The sequence below is a fragment of the Pyxicephalus adspersus genome, chromosome 1 (assembly GCF_032062135.1).
Source record: "Pyxicephalus adspersus chromosome 1, UCB_Pads_2.0, whole genome shotgun sequence".
Lineage (NCBI taxonomy): Eukaryota > Metazoa > Chordata > Amphibia > Anura > Pyxicephalidae > Pyxicephalus > Pyxicephalus adspersus.
Genome location: NC_092858.1, coordinates 86,343,943 through 86,364,987, shown reverse-complemented (window position 1 = coordinate 86,364,987; position 21,045 = coordinate 86,343,943). Strand labels below are relative to the sequence as shown.

General features: G+C 36.5%; 1 protein-coding gene across 1 annotated transcript in view; it reads left to right on the top strand.

Annotated features, from left to right (window-relative positions):
• The window catches only part of ULK2 (unc-51 like autophagy activating kinase 2), a 64,973-nt gene extending 44,698 nt beyond the window's left edge, over positions 1–20,275 (top strand). The window contains 18 exon segments of the mRNA XM_072417050.1: positions 811–861; positions 1,716–1,807; positions 2,382–2,553; positions 3,842–3,902; positions 4,927–5,019; positions 7,650–7,787; positions 8,790–8,935; positions 9,169–9,252; positions 10,118–10,401; positions 11,450–11,643; positions 13,069–13,178; positions 13,603–13,743; positions 14,088–14,296; positions 15,874–16,052; positions 16,343–16,461; positions 16,579–16,736; positions 18,533–18,668; positions 19,452–20,275. Of these exon segments, the coding sequence (XP_072273151.1) occupies positions 811–861; positions 1,716–1,807; positions 2,382–2,553; positions 3,842–3,902; positions 4,927–5,019; positions 7,650–7,787; positions 8,790–8,935; positions 9,169–9,252; positions 10,118–10,401; positions 11,450–11,643; positions 13,069–13,178; positions 13,603–13,743; positions 14,088–14,296; positions 15,874–16,052; positions 16,343–16,461; positions 16,579–16,736; positions 18,533–18,668; positions 19,452–19,516 (2,432 nt within the window). The 3' untranslated portion in view covers positions 19,517–20,275.
• The last annotated feature ends 770 nt before the right edge of the window (positions 20,276–21,045 follow it).

Here is a 21,045-nt window from a genome sequence, read left to right as displayed (position 1 = left end):
AAATATTATTACTTATTACTCCTAACTTTGAAAATCAGAACACATTTTTACATTGTCTATAATGCTGTGTTTTAGTTCCAAACATATTCAAAAAAAAAAAACTTTTCTTGGATTCTTCTATACAGTTTTTCTGATCTTTCACAGATGATGAACCCTTGTGTCTAAAAACTGAGACATTGAAAATGTTTGTATTGCACAATAACTCAATTGATTTTGGCTTACATTTCTTTTGAGACATAACTGTATAAAAGTCATTGCTGCCATCTGCCCCTGTGCATGGTGGCTGGTCATAAATCCAGTAGTTTTCTGTAGTGGAGAGACATTTTAGTTCCATTCACAGCTCTGCCCACCCCACAGACTATTTATTCCCTAATTCTTCATATTTGTTTGTGTATACCCAGAATTCCACTGTACACTTATCCAATTCCATTCACTTTGATCTTACTCATATTTGTATCTATATGTTTACTTGTATGCTTCCATGAATGGGCAAATATCTGCTAGTTAGACTTAAGGAATTAGAATTACATTTGAATTTGCCATTTCAGATGGCAACTACATTTTATACTAAAAATGTTTGCAATAGAAAATTCAACCTTCTCTAATTTTTTTTTCTTGACCTATTGCATGATGGGAATGACAAACTGTATCTAATAAATTATTATACTTGCCTAATTTACAGGTTTTTTTTTCAATAATCCCCAAAGGCAGTCTTAAATTATGAATTTACCTATGTTACCATGCAGAGATTACATTGTTGCTTTATAAAAGAAAATTACCATTTTAACATGTAAAATGTATCTTCTTTAGAGGGATTCTTCAGCCACCCCTTCCTTGACCAGGTGTCTGCAGTCAAAAAATGTAAGTATATGCCAAACATTGGGATTTGTGGTGGTACAGGTTTCAAGCATGTAAAATGTGTCACCAGCAGATAGGTTTAATTCTTCTAGTTGTTAATTGGTAGTCATATGATACCCATTACAAAACAAATTTTATAGTATCCCATGCTCCTTTTTTTTTTTATTTTTTTTTTTTTTTTCTGATAAGGTCTTGTATCAGTTTGTACATACAGTAGATATTGGCCAAAGAACCTTATATAACTATTTAGTTACAATTTATTTTAATGCTCCTTGTAAAACTTTTTTAATGTTTTTTTTAAAGAGTACATTATATTAGGTAGGCTTTATGCTCCAAAGTAACCGTTTTGGAGCACGGGAGCAATATATAAAAATTTGTATAATATATTATGTTATATAATTAGCACTGATAATGATGTGAAATCTACTGTTGGTACTGTCACGTATGACAGTAGAGGTGTCGGCTGTGAATCTGACGCTATTCACCGACTATTAATTACCGCTGTAAAAGCTATTTAAACTGCATACAGCCACCCAGTTTAAATAGCTTTTGTGCTTAGGTTGGAGCATGCAAATATATTTTTAACTGCTTTACTGACAGTATAAATCGGATCAATGTTGAAACTGTTGCACTGTAACTATATGTAAAAATAGGCTGCTATTGCTGATCTCTTAATCTTATTTGATCTTATTTTAATATGAGTGGAGGGTTTTTTGTTTGTTGCTTTTAGGTTGATTAGCACTAATTTGTTAATTGTTAACTATAATCTGTGTATTTTTTTTTCTGTAGAGCAGGAACAATTAATACAGATTTACTTAGTCCTAATAATTGTATATGGCTCTGTAATGTATCCCCAGCCTGTCCTGTTCCAGTGCCTACGTACTCGGGGTCTAGTATATCAGGCAGCTCCTGTGGAAGCTCACCTTCTTGTCGATATGCCTCTCCTCCGGTAAGTACGAATTCCTATTGCATTGGGTCATTAAAAAGATTATTTTATGCTACACCAAAACAATACAATTATTTTGAATGTGACCTCTACATAAATGAGTTTTTTTTTTGTTTAGAAGGTGGTTGGGCCATCCAGTATGGGTTATATGGTTTTGCGTGCATTTTGAATACAGAAGTTAAATTGGCTTTAGGTGTAGTTTGTCTCTATATTGTGGAGTGGACGTTTTTAATTTGAAAATGCTTACAATTCCTTTGCAAGTTTTCTATTCATCTTTTTGTAAATTACAAACAGCTGCTATGCATGCTGAGAATGAGGACTGTGCAGTCTTTACATTTTTATTCTAGTCTAAATTAATTTTTGATAGGGCATGGTAAGGTTAGAGCCTCTTAAAAAGGATTTTTGACTGTATGTGTCTGCATATTTGTTTCAATGATCACGGTCACCACAAAACAATAACACAAACCTATAAGGGAGAACACAAAACTTCTGTATTTTGCCTTTAATCGGTTTTAATCAGTTTGATTTTGGTGACTCAATAAATCCTATTTCAATTTTTTTTAATGTCATTTTATAGTCTCTGCCAGACATGCAACATATCCAAGAAGAAAATCTTTCATCCCCACCTTTGGGTCCTCCAAATTATTTACAGGTCTCCAAAGACTCTGCCAGCACAAGCAGCAAGAACTCATCATGTGACACAGATGACTTTGTCCTGGTTCCTAACAACATCTCCTCTGACCACTCTTGTAAGAATTTACATTAGGCTCCTAAAGACAAACCAATATCCCAAAATAAAATATATTAAGTGTAGCAAGTCTGGAGTAAGGCTACATCAAGGACTGATCTAGGACAGCCTGGATCTGCACACGCACTAATATTAAATGATTGGGTCCTCTATGAGCTAGCATCTCAGTCAAGGAAGAAAATATTGTCCCTGGGTGATTCCTGAACAAAAGTCGCTCTATTCTCCCATAAAAAAACAGTTAAAGGTATTGTCAGGTTATTGAGATCGCAGTGGTAATATATAAAACGGCTAGCAAGTATAAAGGGCAGCCATCTAAAGGTGCCTACATGAATCTCCAACATCTTTCCAACAGTTTCTGTTAATTTCAACCTCTCATATCCATTCCTTTTGGCCAGTGAGACATCCAACCAAAATGGTGGGGAAAGGCAATGCACATTTTCAACTTTTAGCTCCCAATTATACTTTTGGACCAAGTTGATGAGTAGATTGGGGGTATAATGGCAATTAAAGGATGGGTAGATGTCTTACCAGCAGTCATTCTTTTTAGCTCATTTTTCACTGGCCGTATTGTTTTTTTCAGTGTTCCAATGTAAAAGTCCATAATTATAGATTTTAAAATACATTTAATGAAAATATTTCTGTTTGGTTTATCCTCTTTTCCTTATACGCACATATAGTAAATCTCAATTTACCTTTTCATTCAAATGTTATAGGCAACAAAAATGGAAAACGTATTTTAACATTACAATTCTCTTATGCAATACAAAATGTATTGTATGATAAGGATATGTGGTTACATCCATGAAAATGTCTTTAAAATGTTTTGATTTATGTGAGCAACCAATAAAAATCAAGTTTTTCTGCACCAGCTGATATTTTCCATTGGTTGTTTGAAGCCTTCTGGTTACTAAAGGGCAATGGTGACAATTTGTACTCTGCACACTATGAATAATGAAATTGGCTGTGGTTTGGATGTTCATGAGTTTGGAAGTAGGGAATTAGTAGGTATAGGAAAGTAAAATTACTGATTGTTTACTTGGGTAGAAAATATTCTACACCCCACTGCTTGGCAAGCAGCCATTGCATAGTGCAGTAGCCCAAAGCATTCAGACCCATTTAATACCTAATTTAATATGGCTATGTGTCTCACAAATCCATTACTATACATACGTTCACAGATTTCTTTTCAGACAAGAAATTGGTTGATTTATGAACTGAAAAGTTTTCATGTGGTGCATTAGAGCTAGTTAAATTGTCTCTAGTGAAATAAGTATGTCCATCTATTGCAGAGGATATGCCTACAGGCACAGCTGGGCGCAGAGCATCTAGTGAGTTCTTGATGTGTGGCGGGTAAGTTATTATCTGCTTCCTTCTCTTGTAGCGTTTGAATATTCTATAACTGCAGTATTTTACTGAAGGGTTCAGGGAAGGTTTAATAAATCACATTATTTTACTTACATAATTTAACCTGTATTTTCTAGGGGTAGTTACATTAGAATGTAATGAAGTTATCTGCATGACTGTAGACTGTAAGTGCAATTTACTTTTGTTAAAAGAAAAGGATATGGTTCTAAGCTGAGCATAGAAACCATAGGCAGAGTGTGTTCTGATTGGATCATCAGTGATGTAATAATGTTATTTGCATAAGGACTGTACATTTCATTGTTTCATATTGAGAATTAGTAAATTAAACCTGTGCAGAGAATATATTTAGACTTTTATTGCTTCACCCTTGTTTCCAAAATGCTGATTGCCTGGCTGTTCTGTATTAAAGGCTGCACCGTAACTGACTTGGAAGAAGTACAAGCTGCATGCTTGTTTTAGTCAGTTACTTGAATTGTTTAGTACAGAAAGAAGCAAGCAACTAGTACTTTCTAAAGTGGATCACCAATGACAGCCTTCATTTTTCTGTGAAGCTTTTTCAGTATATTCACAGTCTGGTCCCAGTTCTCCCCACACACATTTATTTTAAGGGGGAGTTTGTGCTCTACTGGCACATGCTCATATCCTAAAAGGTGTAGATTGGTCAGGAACTCATTGCATCACATTCATTTGTTAGATAACGGAATTAAATAACATAAAATAACCAGACAATTACAAACAATAGGCTGACCATTAACCACAAATTAGGTTGTTTAACTAGTTGTTAGATACCCTGCCCGGTTGCTTTTTCAAATCTGTCATATATTTCCATCCAACCAAGAGAAGGATTTGTGAATTGGGACCTAAACTGAGTGGTAAACAATAAATATCCTGTGACTTTCTGGCAGGCAGTAATTAATATAGTAAGTACTGTAATTATTATGAAAAATTGATGCTCAAATGTTACAAATTACAGATTGGTCATTTGATTTGTACTTTGTTCACTTAACAGACAGTCACCTTTAAATACATCTGGGGGTTCCGGACAGACGCAAAAGCCCTCTTCCAGTTCTTCACGCTGTAGCTCTTCAACTGTAGCATACAGGTATATTAGCTTTGTGCTTTTGTGTTTTTAGCTCCGTTTTTGATTAACACACATGTACAATGAGAAGCAGACACTGTATTATGACAGCATATAAATTGTACCATTTATGGTTACCTGTGCATAAGCATTGGTGGGACACCCCTACTTTTAGAATGAAGCTGGGTTTAAAATGTGGCACCAACAATTGGATCTCACAGTGATGTTACATACATAGATATCATGTGTAAAAATAATCAGATATGAAACAAGACTTACCTAGTACTTACCTCCATGATAATGTAAAGCCACTTTTCAGTACAAACACTTGACAGACTGCCCCCAATTCAAAGTGCAAATGTTTTTGATGATATATACTTTGCTATATATTGACCTATATATGGCAGAGAATTTTTAAAGGGAATGTATAGGCTTTGTAATCATTTTTGGAAGATGTACACATATAAGAGATTAGTTGATGTGAATGTAATGTTGATTTGCTATTTTTAAACAATGTTTCTATGTATAGTTTGGTAATATATTTGATGCAGATGTAATTACTTCTTGCGTATGCTGTCTTTCCTTCCTGCTGTGCTGTGTGACAGTGGTTGTGCTTCCTGTATTTGAGATGCCCGACTCGAAGAAAGCAAAACGCTGCCTGTCTGGCAGATATCTTATCTCAGCGGTTGTTAAGAAAGGAAGTGTGGTGAACTCAGAATGAGTGTTTGGCAATCAGTGCATTTAATAGATTACCTAAATCAGAAGTCCAAGCGTATAATAATGAGCGTTTTAATAAAATCTGGAACACCAATCATGTAATATTGCTTGTCTTTGATAACTAAATCAGGAGGACCAAGCATGTAATAATGTGAATTTTGAAAACAAAGACACACATTATTACAACCTTGGTCTTCCAGATTTAGTAATAAAGACATGCATTATTACAAGCTCGATCATCCAGATTTTGTTAGTAAAGTGGCACTGTTTTACATGACTGGTCCACCAGATTCTGATTTTAAAGATGCACATTATTACAAGCTTGGTTTTCCATATTTTAATAACATATTCTGGAAGCTCAGTCATGTAATGACTCTTATTTGCCTGTTTACTAACAAAATCTGGATAATCGAGCATGTCTTTAATATCCAAAGCTACGTACACACATGAGATGATTCTCGTCCAATAATCACTTCAAGACTAGTATCAGACAAGAATCTGACGTGTATAGTGCTCGTCGCTCATTGATCCGTCTTGGCCAATTCACAGATGACAAATGATATTAATCCAAGTGAAGGGGAGAAAGCACAGTGGGTTGCCGCTCTGTTCCCCCCCCCACCCCGCTCTCCATAGAGCAGAACAGTGCTGTATGTACAGCATTTGTTCAGTCTTTTGTCAATGGAAAGGACAATTACTGACCACCACAATTACTGAATGTGTGTACGTAGCCTAAATCTGGAAGACCAAGGATGTAATACCGTGTGTCTTTATTTAAACATTGCAATTTTACCTGAAGTTATGCACTTATTGAATATACACAATACTTTCTCTTTAAACCGCAATCATTTTCCAAAGACTGGTAGAAACGGCTGCCAGTTTTGTTGATCAAACCAAAGCCCCTGTGTTCCGATGACAAGCTTTTCTGGGGGCAGGGCTGTATTTACCATGATTTGAAAGCAGTTTAGCATATAATAAAGAGTGCATGCTGTTTTTAAATATTTAGCAATTTTTTTTTTGATTTTTTTTTTGTTTTTTGTTTTTTTTTTTTGATAAAATAGGAACCTAACACAGAGAATGACCCTTATTTTCAGGGAGATGGGTTTTGTGTCTAGGTTCACAAAATACCAATTATCCTATTTGTAAAGCTGCTGCCTCACAGAATCTCTACATAAAGTCAGGTAGTCAGGCTTTCTCAAAGTTTGGGTGAATACGAGAGAACTCTGCAAGGTTAGCTTTCCCCTCGATAAGGAACAACTAAAGTCCAGGACTTGTTGATCCTTATTAGGACAGGTTCCCGGAAGCAATATGCACCCTGGACTCTCCAAACGGACTTTTCCAGTGTTCACATCATGTAGTCACTCACTTTGATAATGACCTCTATAATGCAAGGGCTGTAAAAAATGAAATTCCCTGTAACATATTGTCTTGTTACCAAAACAAGTAATAATTCCTTTAAACTGAGATAAAGATATATTTCAAGTGAAATTCTGACGCTGTGTGTTGTTTACCAAGTACTTAGTATTGTGGTAGTAAAGTTACATAATGTGCCTTTATATGTACTGGGCTTCATGTAAGCAGAGCAGCTTGTGTGAACTCCACTTGTACTTCCTGTTCTGGATACAACTCACTTTCCTAGAATTGCTTTGTTTTGATATGTATCTTGTGGAGGAGGCGAATGGGGAGGAGGGACTTAGTCCTGCTGATTTACAGACTTAGTGTATGAACGCACAGATTCTTTGCCTGCATGCCACTGAAAAGAAACAACGGGAAACGTTTTAGTAACCTAAAACAAGAACAAAAAACACATTTTAATCCATTATTTCTGACAGCGAAGAACATTTTGTACTTGTTTTGTTTCCAAGCTGCATAATGGTTCAGATAGCCCAGCGACCAATACACAGAGATTTATTTCCTCTGTCGTTGCTTTTTGACTTTAGGCAGAGCCAGCCTCAGGTGTCTCCACGCAGCGAGACTGCACCTATTCCTGTACCAACCCAATTACGGAACTACCAACGCATTGAGCAGAATCTCTCATCTACCGCTAGTCCGACATCTAATCCTCATGGCTCCCCCAGGTAAGTCCCAAAAAAAGAAATGCTGATATTGCTCATTATTATGTAATACTAGTAGTATACCTTGAGGTATTGCTTTCAGTGGAATGTCACATAATTACCTTGTGATTTAAAGAATTTTCGCTGAATTATACACAAACCATTCTCAGTACCCCTAAGAAGCAAGAAATGTTATGTGACTGTACATACCTTGTAGATAGTGCAGTGCTCTCTTATTATACATTATGATTTTTTCTTTTTAGAAAAGTTCGTTTCTGGACTGAAATTTAGAAAATGAGAGATATATAGGTTGATATAAAAGATACACTCGAATACATGAACTGGTTTTATATAATTCATATATGAGTTGTAGAGCAATGTGCTTCATGCAGGGCAGATTACACACAGGTCCAACATATGAGGAATTTATGCTTTTGAGTTAAAAAAAAAAAAGTCATAAATATGAAAAGATAAAATTTATTTGTATTTAGTTTATTTGTATTTAAAGCTGTCAGGTTTTAGCTGGAATTGCATAATATAGTTCATATGTTCATTCAGTTGTTCGAAGAACTCTTACATGGGTGTTAATAGTTTTCGTATAAAATATATAAATATTAGGCCATGCCTATTAAAATGTACCTATCATTTTTTAACTGATCCTGCCTGTAAATTTTTTTTTTTTTTTTTAAATGTATATTGGTCTCCACCTTTAAATGTTTTGTCAGCAGAATATTGAGGATTAGAATGATGGTTCTTGACTCAAGTATTAGAAATGATTTGCCATGTTCGGTATTGCTATGTCTTTGTTAATTATAACCTCAATGTTTAAAGCCATATATTTTGTTAATATTATTATTAAACTGTATTTAGAGCCAACATATTATGCAGTGCTGTACGTTAAATAAGGGTAGCAAATGACAGACTAATACAAACAATGATATTTGTAATTTAGTGTTATAAAACACAACAAGTCATGGTTTTTATGTTTTTGTTTTTTTTTTTGCTTTTTTTTTTTCCCTACAGCAGATCCAGTGCAGTTAGGCGCTCAAATACCAGCCCTATGGGCTTTCTCAAAGTTGGTTCTGGGTCTCCCAGCTCCACAGACATGGTGCAAGCTATCGGACGCCGCTTGTCCACTGGCTCATCAAGACCCTATTCTCCTTCACCATTGGGTAAGTTACAAAAAACACACTGAACAAAATCAATGATAAAAGTTTCTCACCAGATAAGTGTGGAAAGGTAAAGCCAGTAGCACTTGCTAACTTCTGCACTCTGAGTGCTAACCGTTCTCTAACAAGTATGTTTTTTTATTGTCATCTTTCTCCATACTGTATATTATAGTATAAGCTGATTTTGAAGTCTTATTTACTGTGTCTTGCTTGCTTTTGTCTTTGGCCTTTTATAGTTGGAACAATACCAGAACAGTTGGGACACTGGTGTTGTGGCCACCCTCAGGGGCATGAGTCCAGAAGCCGAAGTTCTTCAGGAGGTATGTGTGAGTTTTGCTTATTTGCTCTTTAATAAATGAGATTTCAACCACTTGGCTCGGAGTTTCAAGACTGTCAAAAAAATTGACACCCAAACAACAGCAGTATTCAGCAAATCTTTGCTGTAATGCGTGCAAGCAGTATTGTAAACCCATTATGGAAAGGACAAAAATAAATCTCCAACTAGTACATCAGGTTGAAATCTCTCATAAATAGAACAGGTAAAGAAAATGTTGATATTTATGTAACATGTTGCTATAGGTAGAGCATGACCTTTATCATGCAATAAAATAGTCACTGTTGGTAAAAACGAATTGTGACAAGGTGAACTGAGGCAAGATAAATTAAGGCTGACTAACCTAACCAGACCTTTATTGACGGTAAGGTTACAGCTTCACCCAAACTGGCCTTATTTCACCTGATCACAATCTAAGGTCTTTGTGGAGAAACTCAGCTGATATGAGCAATAGCATTAGATCATCCTTAACTGCAGCCAGTCTTCAATTTATTAACAGTGTAAAAAGACTATGCTAACTTAGATTATGAAAAATCTTTTTATAAGTTCTTAGTGCTTACTTATTTATACAATAAACTCCCAAACATCACAAATAAATTGAGGGACTGTTTCAAGGTTTTTTGTCTTTTTTAATTTTGTGCTGCAGCCTTCATCTGAACACAAAATTTATTTGTCAGTATCTCAAGCTGTCTGACATGCTCCTTTCCTAGTTTTCCAGTCAACAACTGTACTAGGGATACATGATCAATGTTGATTAGGGCAATCTGAAGCACGGGGGAGTCAGATAAATGTGTTAAACATCAAGCTATAGGGCTTGCAAAATAAATTTCTTATCATTACTTTTTGTTTAGGGTCCCCAGTGCCACTGTCACAATCCCCACAGTCCTTGTTAGGAGCAAGGCTGCAAAGTGCACCAACTCTCACTGACATCTACCAGAACAAACAGAAGCTACGAAAGCAGCACTCAGATCCTGTGTGTCCTTCCTATGCTGGGCATGGCTTCAGCCATTCACCACAACCGACCCGCCCTGTTAGCCTTGGCGCTTCTCCCACAAAGCATATGGGATCTTCTCCTAGGAGCTCAGAGTGGTTGTATAAATCCCCACTGCCTACTATCATTGGATCTCCAACCAAGGTTTGTTCTTTGATATGTAATATTATAGGCTTTTCTACAGCACTGCAATCACTATTGTCCATTAACACCAGTTGAAAATCCTTATTGGCATCACTCACCAACATCTGTGAAAGTACATATGTGCATTTTTATGCAGGGATCTGGTGTGTACAGAATGGCAAGGGCATATTGGATTGCAGCTACTGTAGGGTTGTTATGGCCATGGTCACACAGAAGACACTAGGAACCAAACACATTGGGCCTGATTTATTAAAGCTCTCCAAGGCTGGAGAAGATACATGTTCATCAGTGATGCTGGTAGATTCAGCAAGCCTGTAACAGATTTCTTAAAAGTAATTTGCTATTTGTTTTCAATCCTGGACCAGATCCACTTAGGGTTCGTTTGGTCACCCAGGTTCACTGATTGTGTATCTTCTCCAGCTCTGGAGAGCATTATTAAATCGGGCTCCTTGATTTGGAGCTGTTGATCACTGTAAGTTATCAGTGATCACTTGACAGGAATGTTATTCATGCACTATCCTCTTGCTTCCTCTTGTGTCTATGGGACGGGAAATTAAGGTAAAGCTTCCTAATCAGACATAAACTGACAGATGCTTAAACCTTTCCTTACATTATCCAAAATAGGACAAAAAAAGGTTTGACTACAGATAAAATTTACACTCTCTTAAGGTTTGCCTAGCTGTCCCTCAGCTGGAAATCCTGTACAAAAGTAAGACTTGTCACTTTGAAGATTATTTACTTAAAGGTTAATACAGACAGCAGTAAAAACAGTACCCCACACCTGGCCTAAATTCGAGTTTACCTATTTAGTTGAGGTCCAGCACTTTAGCAATATAATATTAACACATTACTTCATCAAGTATCACTGAACTGCTGCTGATCAACCATCTAGATTTATAGCATTATGCCTGGTATCTTTTAGTTTATTAAAAAAAATGTACACCAGTGGCCAGCTGCCAACATGCCCATCTGGCTGCACCCAGATGGCAGTGTATTATATAAAAAACCCCTGTAAATCTCATTTTTAATGGTATTTGGTTCTTCACAGACAACTGCGCCATTCAAGATCCCTAAAACACAAGCTTCATCCAACCTTCTTGCTCTAGCTAATCGCCAGGGACCTACCGATACTTCTGTACAGGCCAAAGACTTGTATGATATTAGAGAGTTCTCCCCTTTCCATTGCCTGCATGGCCATGAGAAATCCAGTACTGCAGAGCATGGAAAAGCTCCTTTTGGAAGGTAAGTTTCCATGATTATTTTGCTGTATGTGATTATTTTCACTGTATGACCTTGATAGATAGGTGTTTTTTCCATCTTAGAACTATGTAAATATGTGGACACATGTATGAACTGATGTAGTTCTCTTTAAAAGGAACTTTGTTCTAGAAACAACTTACACCTAGTAATCACATTCAGTTGTCCATTTTTAGATTTTATTTTCTAGCACTGTTTTTTCTTAGGTCCTGTTATTGCAACATCAATTAAGAAACAGAATAAACTTAACAGGGAAACTGGTGTCACCCTCCTGGCTGGGCAGCCTGTAAACACATTCATACAAGTGGCAGGACAAAAATAGAAATTCAGTATATTATGTGCTTAAAGCCCACTTATAAGTAAAGGAGGAAAGAACTATATGGAGATGTGACAGCAAATTTATCTGTTTGTCTAATACAGACTAGAGAACTAAGGCTAAAATAGTATTTTTCTCATTTGACTCTTTTGTTGTGCATTTGTTGCCATCTATTGGACATTTGTTGTAATAGAAATATGTTCTATGCTGTAATCAAATTGGTATCTTTTTTTTTTTTTTTTTTTTTTTTTTTTTTTTTTTTTTAATTTCTGTGCCCCCACTGGGAAATTTTTTGTAATGTCCTAGCCTAGTAATTACTTTAACTGAAAACTGGAAATGAGTGCAATCTCCCCAGCATGAGCACAGATAGCAATAGAAAGATGGGGTTCTTACCTTTCACTCGCCCAAGCCCAGAAAATACTTTGGCTGGACTTTTATTATACATGTAAACAGTTAAAAAAGCAGTGAGGTAGCTATCGATAAAGCTCAGTTGAATAGTTGACCATGTAAATTGTTCATAGAGGTGGTGTGTGTGTGTGTGTGTGTGTGTGTGTGTGTGTGTGTGTGTGTGTGTAAAAATATATACACACACACACAACAATAGTACACATAGCTGTGGAGTCGGTACATTTTTGCCAAAGCCTGGTAAACTACTCAGGTTGTACATACAAGAGAAAGATAGAGGTATGTACAACCAAACACTGGTAGAGGTATTTCTAAACATATTAAAGGCCATATATAAAAGTAAAAAGAAATATGTTTTCTATTTTTTACTTTTCCAATTTTGGGTGCCCAATTGCCACCTATATGATATATTTATAAAAGTGGTTACAGGGTGTCTGAAAAAATATCACTGATACACCTTCATTGAGACCTAAGGTATTCATCACTTTTAAGAGGCTGAAGGCTATCTGGTAATCTGTAAATTGGCAGTCAGTCTAATTGGCATTTTAAAAATATGGTAAATGAGAAATGCAAGTGTGGAGAATTATTTTTTTAGTCTGCTGCTATTTACAGGGATATAAGATGACATTGGATAGTTGTCCCTATTTTTTTTTTTTTAATGTATATTTATAAAATTTTGTCTTGAACAGATCTGTGAGTGCTGGAAAATTGTCAGACCAGACAGGAAAAGCTACATTGGGAGGACAGCATTACCAGGGAAGCACAGATAGCCTGAACTCGGAGCGTCCAATGGATACAGGTACTCTTCATTGTTTATCTTGTTCAATAATTTTTGTCAATTTATGCCAATGAAATCCCTGCCATTTACAGCAGCACAGTTTTGTTATTGTACCTAATGCCTGTTCCCAGGCAAGTGGGAATCTGGAATTATGTTAAAAAGTTCAGGGCTGTTAATAGGTGGCACCTGATCAGCTCAGGGTAAACTTAGTGTAGTTTGTAATACTGTGTAAGCTTAAAAGAAATACAACATACAAACATCACAATCTAGAGTCACAGGCGTCCACTGTGGAACCGTTATTTGTTTAGTGGACTTTTAAACATAAAGTTGTCAGGGCACTTTCAGTCTTTTAATACACATTAAAAAAAACCTTATACCTAATTGTAAATGTTTTATTTTATGTGCTTCCAATGAAAATGATTATTAATATTGTTCAAATGTAAAGTTCCATCAGGTGGTACGGGAAGTGCCCTGACTGTTCCCTCTGCCAGTTCAAGAGCAGTGATGTTTACTGTTGGATCTCCTCCAAACAGTTCTACCCCTCCCACCTGTACACATATGATGATGAGGAAGAGAACGACTTCAGGCAAGTCTTGTGTTATTTCCTATGATGGTATTAGCCGTCCACTTTCCTTATGTAATGTGCGCCAGCCTGCATAACACTAAAATATAAGCTTTTAGATATGCTGGTTTATGGCATAACTATTTAGGGTACAGGGTAGATCTAATACATGATTTTGTTGAGTTTGTTTAAATATACAACAGTTTTTTTAGTCATCCTATTTTGTAAAAAGCTTTAATTTATGGTTTTTTTTTTTAATCCCATTACATACATACATACATCACATACAATTTTTGCAGTCAAATTAATTATTTGCCTTTTTCCTATTTTTAATATAAAGTAATAAGAATATTTTTTATCATTTGCAGTTGGCTCAAACAGCTCTGGAGGCTCTCTTTGCTCCACAAGTGGTCGTGTGTACATGGGATCTCCTTCTGGTGTTCACATGGGTTCATCTCCTCCTGGAGCTGATGCAGCCCCAAGCATGAAATATATGTCCTATGGTACATCTCCTCCCAGCCTGGAAGATTTCATCACATTTGAAGCACCAGAACTACCTGAGGAAACTCTGATGGAGGTACTTTTTTAATGAGATCCCCTTCCCCTCCTCTGTACTTCTTTATTGCCAACAGTTAAAAATTTAACTTTTTTCATTCATCTCTGTGAAAGTCCAATGAAGCAGATCTGTTTCATACCCATTTTATATGTAACAAAGCTGTGGGTTACTAAATAATTTATCCTTAAAATATCTGACTAGCAACAAAACACACTGAAGTATTGTTAGACTGATCCTGAAAATGGTGCTGTGATGGGAAGAATAATTTCTTATTTACTACTTTGCTTTTTTAAAAGAGCACTCAAAACCCCTTTTTTCAAAGTTGCCTACTCGTCTTTTGAAACTCTCACTACTTCCCACCACTACATATCTGCCCTCGTATTGTATGTTACTTCACACATCTTTTAAGCTTTTCAGGATAGGGTCCTCTTACCGTCCTCCTGTGTCACTGTCTGTATCTTCAACCCCTTAATGTACAGTGCTGCGTAATATGTTGGTGCTATATAAATCCTGTTTATAACCCCCCTAGCGTTCTAATTCTGTCATTTTTTTGATGCAAAAAGTGATCCTATTTTTTTTGTGTAGAAATTTTTGTTTATATTGTGGGCCTGTAATTCTTAGGATTAACTCCCGGGTATAATTTTTTATTATATTAGAATCAAAAATTATAAAATAATACATAATTATAAATCATTATTATCAAAAATAATGAAATATTAGCCCAAAACAATGTAATTTATCCAAAAAAAAAATTTTATCAAAAATTTCTTTCTGAAATTTTCCAAACAAGGGTGCAATATTATTGATAAATAATAATATAAATTATATGCAGATTTTAGAAAAAAAAATTACTTCAATTCAGGAAGCCACCCCGAGTCACACTCGGGAATACCGCTAGGGGGGTTAATGTTAATAATAATAGAGTTTATGTCCAGTCAACATCTTTAGATAGAGTAGGGCAGAAGGACAACCCCTGTCAGATTTTTTTCCCCTTCCAGGTCTGGTGACAATGCCCTGCCCAGACAGGTAATTAGGAAAACCTCCAACTTACAGAGCTAATTAGGGAAAGGCTAGAACCCTTGGCAGCTTTTAATTACGGTGTACCTGTTTAGATTTTGCCCCACCTCCCGTCTGGTAAATCAATTGTCGCTTGGGCCAATAATTGAGGTAAAATACAAGCCATCGTTATAAAACAAGACAAGCCAAGTTTTAGGTTTTACCCAACACTGCAATAACAAAGCCCTACAAAGTTAGGCCTATCCTCACTACACTGCTGCATAGAAACCACTCTGTCTATATTTGGTAAATCACAGTCAGTTCATCTCTGAGGTGACCCCAGTTTTACTAAACATTTTTAGCATGCATTACTTTATTTGTGCTCTGCAAAATTCCTTAATGTGCATTGAAAATGACATTAAAGAGTTATTAGTTTACTGATAAGCAAACAATTTATAGTATAGCTTGTCTTGATGTATGCGGATAACTTGGGTGTGCAGTTCTGTATTCAGACCTTTTTGACCTTTTTATACATACATCATGTAGATAATAACAAAGACTTTGCTGTTATCTAACTGTAATGTTTTTCTTTCTCGATGCAGCGGGAACACACGGAAACGCTCAGGCACCTCAATCTGATGCTGATGTTCACAGAATGTGTGATGGAGCTAACAGCAAGCCGTAGTGGGAGTTCAGATTTGTCCGCCTCTGCTATGTCCCTTTATCAGATTCAGGAGAGTGTAGTAGTGGATCAGATCAGTCAACTAAGCAAAGAATGGGGGTGAGTAGAGGGGATTGTTCACTTCAATGTTTATTGTTTTTACAAGAATTACCTAAATGTTGTCCAGGAGCTAGAAGAAGTCTGAAGTATGTTCAGTTTTCTGTATCAGGCCGATATGATCTGCTTTCTGTGTTTTCATCAGCGTGACCAATATGCTAGGGCAAGTAAGTAATCTCTTTTTGATTGCTTTGAGTTGCCAGCATCTAGATGTGACAACATGAACTGTATTTCCTGTTGAGACACTAATGAGGCCAGTGGTTGACCTAACCGCTGCTGGTATTTCCCCACAGACAAGTGGAACAGCTGGTGCTGTACATGAAGGCCGCTCAGTTCCTGGCATCTTCCCTGCAACTTGCCAAATCACAAATCAAATCTGGGAAGCTGACTCCTTCAAGTGCTGTGAAACAAGGTAAGCTTTGGCAGTAACAACTATTATATTAATATTATCCATACCTTTTTGAAAGTTACAATTTTGAATACTTTGCATTCTGTATCAATAATTAAACTATTATCCCTGATGTTGCAGTGGTGAAAAGCATGAATGAGCGATATAAATTCTGCATCAGCATGTGCAAGAAGCTCACAGAGCAGCTGAACCGCTTCTTTTCAGACAAGCAGCGATTTGTGGATGAGATCAACAGTGTCACCGCTGAAAAATTAATTTACAACTGTGCTGTAGAGATTGTAAGTAGAGAGAGGTTATGTCCAATTAGTTAATCAACTCATTGCAATTATGTTTTTATATTTATACAATTATATCTATTAATAATTTGGACCAGAAAAAAAAACATGTCTGATCGCTGCAATTGTGTCTGTCTTTAAAGAGATCAGATGCCTAAAAAGTGGCTTGTTTTTACTTCTGAGGGCATTCATAGTTCAATTACAGGTGCATATTGACCTCCATTTGACTTCCTTCTAAACTCCATCAACCTTTTAAAAACTGTGTGTATCCTCAGATCCCCCACACCACATAGTCTCCACTGTATATCAATTGTTATTAGCTGCTACAGTGGATTCCTCACCTAGATATGTCCAAGAATGGCATAGAGACTTAGGCCTAATCATCTCCGACATTGACTGGCTAAAGTCTTTACTCTGACGCATAAGTCTTCAGTCAGTTGTTACCTGCAGGAAAAGAACTACAAAATCCTCACCAGGTGTTACAGGGACCCAGTTTTGCTGAACCATATGTTTCCTGACCAGTCCGACACATGTTGTCTCTGTGGGAAGGAAATTATATGATCAACATTGAACCCCCAACCCCAAGATAGCTCTACTCCTGCTACTCCCGGTCTCTCTAGGGGCTCAGAAAAACCTGTTGTATGGTTACCTGTTCTCAGCTGCTAGGCAGCTCATCCTGCTGTGCTGGAAACTGACCTGCTCCCCACCTTTGTCTCAGTGGGTTTCTCTGGTCAACGAGCTCATGAGATTAGAGGAACTAAGATCCATGGATGAAGACAACAATGAGGCATTTACTTCCCAATGGTCAATATGGCTGATGTACTTTTAGTCCCCTTCACTTGTCCACAAACTCCATCAACCTTTTAAAAGCTGCTTTATATTCCAATTCATTTTACAGCAAGAAAAGCAGTTGTGATGCAAACAAATGTACACAGTTTCTAGTTTATACTACGTTGCCTTAGATATAGTTACAGGTAATGCCCGTGCATGTAAGAAACGTGCACAAACAGAAGCAAAAAGTAAAGTAAAAGTAAGCTTCTCATTTTATATAGTAATATTGCAGATCAACTAAAGTGTGAATATCCCTCGTTTGTGGTTAATCCACTAGATGCAGTAAGCAAGAACAAGATGTCCAAAAAACTATTCAAATATTTTTATCTTGCACTTCTTCTCTACTTCAGCTCCCAGCCTGCATTTTCCTTTTTCCATGTTCCAAAGGCGTAACTATTCTGGTATATGCATGGGCAGTGTGATGGCTCAGTGGTTAGCACTGTGGCTAGGACACGATCTGCATGGAGTTTGGAGGAAACCCAGACAAACACAGGGACAACCTGCAGATACTCCTGTTTCCCCCCACATTCCAAAGACATGCAGTTAGGTTAATTGCCCCCAACCCCCCCCCCCCAAAATAAATACTTTAGGCTGTGTTAAAGACATATGACTATGGTAGGCACATTAGATTGTAAGCTCATTTGAGGGCGCTATGTCGGCGCTATATATTTACTGTTTAAAAGATAATATTAGCAGATTTGGCAGTAACCTATGGTCTGAATATGAGATCAGTTAGAGCTTTAAAAAAAAAAAAGTATTCCTATATGTTTAACCCTGTTAACCCTACATAGCCCTTTTTCAGAGACACTGGAACATTTCCCTGTATGGGCAAGATGATGGTGTCCTTAAGTGGTTTTAGAGTCCCAGAACAACAGCTCCTCAACAGTAGCAAACACCATTTTCTTACCACATAATTTCTTTCTCAACAAAACAATAAATGATAAAGTCCTTATTTTCTCCCAAACTAGGTCCAGTCAGCAGCATTAGATGAGATGTTCCAGCATGCAGAGGACATTGCTTATCGTTACCATAAAGCAGCACTACTATTGGAAGGATTAACCAAGGTCTTGCAGAGTCCTGCAGACATTGAAAATGTCCACAAGTGTGAGTATTCAAAAAGAGAATTTAATTTTTAGCTTTCTATGTTGCCCAAGTGTTAAATGATTTAAATAACGCCCATTAATGCGGTTGTTCTATAATATTGTTGATCAGTTCATCACTTTTAATCCATATATATATATTTAACTTTCAGTGTTAGACCTGATAACCCTTCTAAGCATATTTACTTCCAGCATTTCAAAAATTAAGTTTGAGGATAATTTTAAGAAAGCATTGCATGTAAACCTGCACTTGTACAGCACTGGGTCAACTTGTGGCCATATCTGTTTTGAAATATTAGCACATCTAACATCTGTCTCCCTGCATTTTACAGTATGTCAACCAAAGGCTTTTGGCACCTTTCTGCTAAGCCTAAACATTATTTCAGGATCTTACAATTTAGAATGTTGGTTCTAAACTCTAGATCAGCCCCTTTGCAATCTCTTGTGCATCAATAATGACTGGGTTCAGAGGCACAAGTAAGAGATATCAGGTGTGCTGATCAGTTTGGTTGAAGAGGTCATCAGGGTGGATAGAGCATATCACTATCTTCTTTAAATGGAAGTGGTGTCACCCAACTGGTTTGTGCTGTGTGACGGGGCTGAGTGAAAAACTGGATGGTTTAGGTTGGTGATGATGGTTAGACATTGAAATTCATTGGCAGTTAAAGAGCTCCCATATACTATACATAATTCAACTGTGTAATTAGCTGATTGCCTGTAGTTCTGTATTATGATGGATATGATTGTTTGTTTATAAATCGCCATTCTCCTGTTTTTTCTTTTCTAGATAAGGCCAGTGTTGAAAGTAGACTGTCCGCACTCTGCTATGGAGCAGTTGCTGTGTACGAATAATAACAGTATCCACTGAAACACACAAGAGCTAAACAAGGGACCACTATAGCTTAGTTCTTAGTACTTGTTACTAAAGATTTTACATCTAATTCTCAGAAAGGGAAACCAAAATCCCCCTTTTGGAATTATTCAGAGAACAACAGCAATTCCAGGACTGAACATTAAAGTATGCAGGAAGGCTGCCTTATTTCAAAGACACTCCTTGTAAAACATGCCTTTTAACATACGTGTGACATGGAAGGAAATGTCTGCAAATTTTAACCTTATGTATGTAATATTAATTATGGACAATGGTTGCTCCAGTAATAACGGTGGAGGTGTCGGAAATGCTTTCTAGACCTTCAGGAATGGTGACTTTAAGTAAAGGGACTTTGTTACCTATATGAGAGTTTCTGTAATAAGGTCTGGACCCAAAACACCCATCCATTCATTCATCTTTACAAAAAGAAGCAAAAGCAGAGCACTTTATGTGAAGTAGGAACAGTAAAAACTTATGAAATCCAGCCATGTGGAATCTTGATTCATTTTATTATCCATTTTGATGTTGCTACTTGACGTTCTACTTTTAAACCAGTTTATTTTGCACTAATTTCTTAAAACTGTAAATTACCTTCTATGGAACTCTATCAATACTAAAAAGGCACAATGGATTTACTGAGAGAATTATCATTTCATTGTATGTATAGAAAATAACACGTTGGAATTAAATATGTAGCTTCCTAAAGACTTTACAAATTATACAAAACAGTTTATTTGTGACCCTTTTGTATCATTTTTTTTTGTCTAATACTTGATTACTAATGTCGGGTTTCTTTCATGTTTTACTTAGTATTTGCTTTCTATACAGATATTGTGCGTTGCATATGACGGATATACATGTGATAATGTGCTTACTTACAGTTGTCCCCTTTATTGGGTATTTTCCTAACAGATGTAAATATGTTTCAGACAGTGTTAGAGAAGGAAGGATATGATGTAGCATAGGTTGTTGTGTGTAAGACTACTACTGTATTAGATATGTTTAACAGTAGCTTAGGTCAGTTAAGTCCTAGTATCTTTAGCGTGGCTTGTAAATCACTAAGGTGTTGTTCACATGGCTCACCAGGAGATGGCGCAGTATGGGTAGTGCTTAACACCACCACCAAAGGTTGGGTAACAAAAGTTGCCATGTGACTTGTAGGTCTAGAGTTATGTTTTCTGTAAAAAAAAAAAAAAGGGCAGTACTTGGTAAGGAACATCAATTCAGACAACAGGTGCCACTCACTTGGTGTGTATTTTGCCATGTTAAGTAATGTAAACTTTTAAATACATTTTTAGTTTTGGAAAAAGCCTTTTTTGCCATTTGAATTATACCTGCCACAGTAAAATGGTCATACTTCAAAGAGTAAGTCCAAGATTATCCATACATAAGACTTACAGAATAATAACATTTTATAGCTTTAACTTCATAATAGCAATTATTGTAAAAAGTAATTTCAGGTGTATTATGCTTTTTCCGCCTATATAAAGCCTGTGCTTTTTGAATTTAT